Genomic DNA, 3,660 nt, shown 5'->3' on the forward strand with positions numbered 1-3,660 from the left:
TTGAAATGGAATAGTGCGTCTTGCTCTGAACATGAGCCACAATATTGCCGTTGTCATCCGCTTCAATAATGACACGATTTTTGCTCTGCTGCTCTTGTACCAAGCATACCTTTTCCACTCCTTTGATAATGAAGTAACCGCCTGGGTCAAGAGGACACTCCCGCATCGCGACCAGCTCCTCACGAGTCTTTCCAAACAGATTACATGAACTCGACTTCAGCATGATGGGAATTGTCCCAATTTTAATATCGGTCTCCGTGCACGGCCGTTTGTTGCGGTCACGACTTGTATACTCCACATCCACAATCATATCCCCACGATAGGTGAGATCGCGGGTCCTGCATTCGTGTGGAGAAACGACCTTTGGTAACTGCCCCTTCCCCACAATCTCCCTCGGTTGACAAACCCGGATATTTGTGTATCGAATGGAGAAGTCCGGGTCGATGCTGCTCTTAATCTCCCTGTTGGACTCATTCAAAAGAATCCTCTTCAACTCCACGTTTATTAAGTGGTCAAACGAGGCAATGTGGTGGTTCAAAAGTCCCTTCATTCCGATAAGTGCCGGCAGGAGCGCCAATTTCCGCGTGTTGTACGCGGCATCGTCACTGCCTCGAGTGGGCAAAGGCATCTCCCAAAAAAGTGATTTCCCAACAGGAAACCGAAAAAAAAAAAAAAACACTAAAAAAGTAAAATTTGGAGTGTGACGGGGTGGGGATCGCAATAAAAAAAAAGAAAAAAAAAAAGATGTAAACAACAGCAGACACACACAAAAAAAAAAAAACACGCACATCGCAGCACACACAGACAGTATAGAAGAAAAAATAAAAATAAAAATATATATACAGCAATTGAAAGTTGGCATCAGCAACAAGACTTAGCGTTCAGTAAAGGCGGTAAAATTCATACAAACACTTCATCGCCATTTTATTCGGAGCAGACATGAAGACGGTATTCCTCCATGATCTGTGTTGCGGCCGCCTCAAAGGTCGTTGAGGCGTAGCCCATCGAAGACACATCCATCACAAACAAACTGAAGTCACGAATGTAGCGAATACGTGCAGGAAGAAAGGCCGGAGTTGCTGCAATGATAAGGGCACACAAAAAAGAGATGCAGTTATCCGCTGTGGAGTCCTCATGGCAGCCATACCTAGTAAGGGCCTCCATTAAAAGCCCAAGCGTACAATCCATAGCTCGCATAAATGACAACACACTAAGCGACGTGGCATCCAGCACTCGTATCAGCTCAATCTCAGCTAAGAAACTACTCACCGGAAGCTTCTCAAGTAACGACGGAAGAAAATGCTGAAATGGGTACACTTGCTTCAGCTTATTGCACGCATGGCTAAAGGCAACGTTTTCCCTATTCATCAAGTCATCCCAGTGGGGTACCAATTTATGGCTCAACGCACCCGTCACAACAGCATGGAAGGCCACCAACACGTCCTCCTTCTCCCTTTCTACATCCACAAAGAAACAGCTCACGGCGTCAGCACCCGCAGTGGAAATTTGAAGAACCTTCGCGACGATCAGCGGCTCATAGCCAAGCATGCACACATAAGAGCTGGACATAATTCCCACCTCCGTCTCAACGAACAAAAAGGCGTCATCCAACTGCTTCTGCAATTCCATGCCTTCACAACCGGCATCCTTCTTCTGAAGGGGAATCCCCTCCAAAAAAGTCCGCAGCACATTCTCATCGTTTTTAAATTGTTGAAGGAGTGAGACCTCACCGGAGAAGTTGGGCTTCTGAAGTCTTGACCAAACATAATTCTGACCGCCGTTTATAGACATGGATGGGGACGCCGAAACAGACGCTGCCGCCTCACTCTCTAAAAGTGCGCCTGAAACGAACAACAGACAAAAATTTCCGCTTGTCCCGTAATTCTCACTCCCTCGAATTCCCAATTGAACAGAAGGCCTCCCAGGACGCAACAAACATACAAATCCAAGAAAAGGCGCATCTGTAGCGTCTTCACCATGGCATAACGTAAACTCGATGCGTACAGCATCCCCAGTAAAAGTAAACATTTCATCAAAGCTACTACCATGTAGTAAATGTCGTCGCACAACACTTTGTGATACTCGGCGAATAATACGCTGCTTAGATCCTCTGGTTCTCATAGAAAAGCCCGTCACGAATCGTTCCACATCATGGTTTGGTGGAATAAGAAGAACGTATTGTTTTCCCTCACAGGAGCTACTCGCAATAAGTGTGAGCAATGAGTTCATATGACCCACCAGCTCACAAAAAAGAATGGATTGCTCTCGTTCCTCATTAAAGGAGTGCGCCGATCCATTTGACATGTATTCATCACTTAATATAGATTATAAATAATATAATGTACGTCAATAAACAAGAAAAGGATGTTGGCAAACAAAACAAAAAAAAAAAAAAAAGGGAGAGAGAGAAAAAATAAAATAAAATAAATATAATATAATATAATACAATCAAATAGCGCAGAGCAACATCAATTGTCCATAACACATAAACCATTTAAAAAAAACTATTATGCTCAATCTTGGACCTTCCTCTTCCTCCTCCCATTTCCTTGTAAGACCGTCAGCATCTGCAGCTTTACCTTTAGTTGATCCCGAAGAGACTCCAACTCGTCATTCTTCTCCCGCTGACGCCGAATTGCGCTCACACAACAGTCACTGTCATTTTTATCCTCCGCCCTTAACTTCGTATCCCGGTCGCCAAAATCACCACCCCCATCCGACTCACGACAGCGACGTCGTGGCCCCGCAGCCAGAGGCTTCTTCTCTTCGGTAGCGCCTTCATACGGCAGAGAGGAAATGATGTAGTCCGTGGTGGACGGGTCAAGTGGATGCTTCATGAGGCCGACGCAAGGCCAAAGGACAGCCGTCAAGCTGTCCCTAGGAACATAACACATGCTCAAAACACCACCGGAAAAACGGGAAAATGCCTCGCTGTGCACCGCTTGTGTAGAGATACTCCACCACAGCAGAGCCCCGTTTTCACTTCCCACAATGGCATATCCAAGCCGCGCTGGATCAAACCAAATGAACAGAATAGCACCACTGTGTCCATCGCCAAAGGATTTGCGTTCTATAACACTTTCATTACGCCCATGCAGACTAATTGGGAAGTTTTGTTCCGACGCATTGCCATACAAATCAACAAAAAACAATGATCCTTTCGCGGAGCCAATAAGAAGCATCTCATCTCCCGGAGAAGGACGTACTGTCGTGGGTGCATCATCCAAAGTAATGACAAGTTGCTGTTGGCCCGTTAAGGCATTAAATATGCGACAGGTACGATCGGCCGACCCTGTCACAACCATAAACCCGCTTTCCATAAAGGAACAGGTATTCACCGCCAGGGTGTGCCCATGGAAGAAGGAGCATGGAGCCACTGTCTTGGAACCCCGAGCCACCAAGCTAACTAGTGACCAGGTCTTGCACACAGAATCCTCAGAAGCTGTAACAAGTAAGGACTGATCAGAAGAAATGGTGATTTCCGTGACACAGCGTCTATGTGCCCTGACAAGATGATAAAGCTGCCCCGTGAGTATGTTCCACACGTATACATTTCCCTCTGCTGTTCCACCAATAAGAAATACACCGTCAGCGGTGCATGCGGAGCACATGATAGGTTCCATCGTGAAGCTCCTTTGCACTGGCTGCTGTGTATGGGGT

The 3,660-nt window shown here is 46.2% G+C and overlaps 3 protein-coding genes across 3 annotated transcripts, besides 7 other annotated features; all 3 read right to left on the minus strand.

The window, feature by feature from the left end:
- Positions 1–722: a sequence feature (heterozygous, non-Esmeraldo-like haplotype).
- Tc00.1047053509487.4 (DNA-directed RNA polymerase III, putative) lies at positions 1–862 on the minus strand (the record flags this gene model as incomplete). Its single annotated transcript, XM_797992.1, has 1 exon — positions 1–862. A coding segment is annotated over one exon (862 nt), but the record flags the coding sequence as incomplete, so codon positions are not given.
- Positions 720–842: a sequence feature (A-rich).
- Positions 723–754: a sequence feature (areas merged during assembly that could not be assigned to a particular haplotype. This can correspond to areas where the two haplotypes were merged or to regions with more than two copies in the genome that were merged during assembly.).
- Positions 755–828: a sequence feature (heterozygous, Esmeraldo-like haplotype).
- Positions 829–1,823: a sequence feature (haploid, non-Esmeraldo-like haplotype).
- Tc00.1047053509487.10 (uncharacterized protein) lies at positions 925–2,304 on the minus strand (the record flags this gene model as incomplete). The annotated part of the gene is made up of 1 exon (XM_797990.1): positions 925–2,304. The coding sequence occupies one exon, from the start codon at positions 2,302–2,304 to the stop codon at positions 925–927; it is 1,380 nt and encodes a 459-aa protein (XP_803083.1).
- Positions 1,824–3,660: a sequence feature (heterozygous, non-Esmeraldo-like haplotype).
- Positions 2,413–2,449: a microsatellite.
- Tc00.1047053509487.20 (hypothetical protein, conserved) lies at positions 2,514–3,660 on the minus strand (the record flags this gene model as incomplete). The annotated part of the gene is made up of 1 exon (XM_797991.1): positions 2,514–3,660. A coding segment is annotated over one exon (1,147 nt), but the record flags the coding sequence as incomplete, so codon positions are not given.

This window comes from Trypanosoma cruzi, genomic scaffold (assembly GCF_000209065.1).
Source record: "Trypanosoma cruzi strain CL Brener 1047053515999 genomic scaffold, whole genome shotgun sequence".
Taxonomy (NCBI): Eukaryota; Euglenozoa; class Kinetoplastea; order Trypanosomatida; family Trypanosomatidae; genus Trypanosoma; species Trypanosoma cruzi.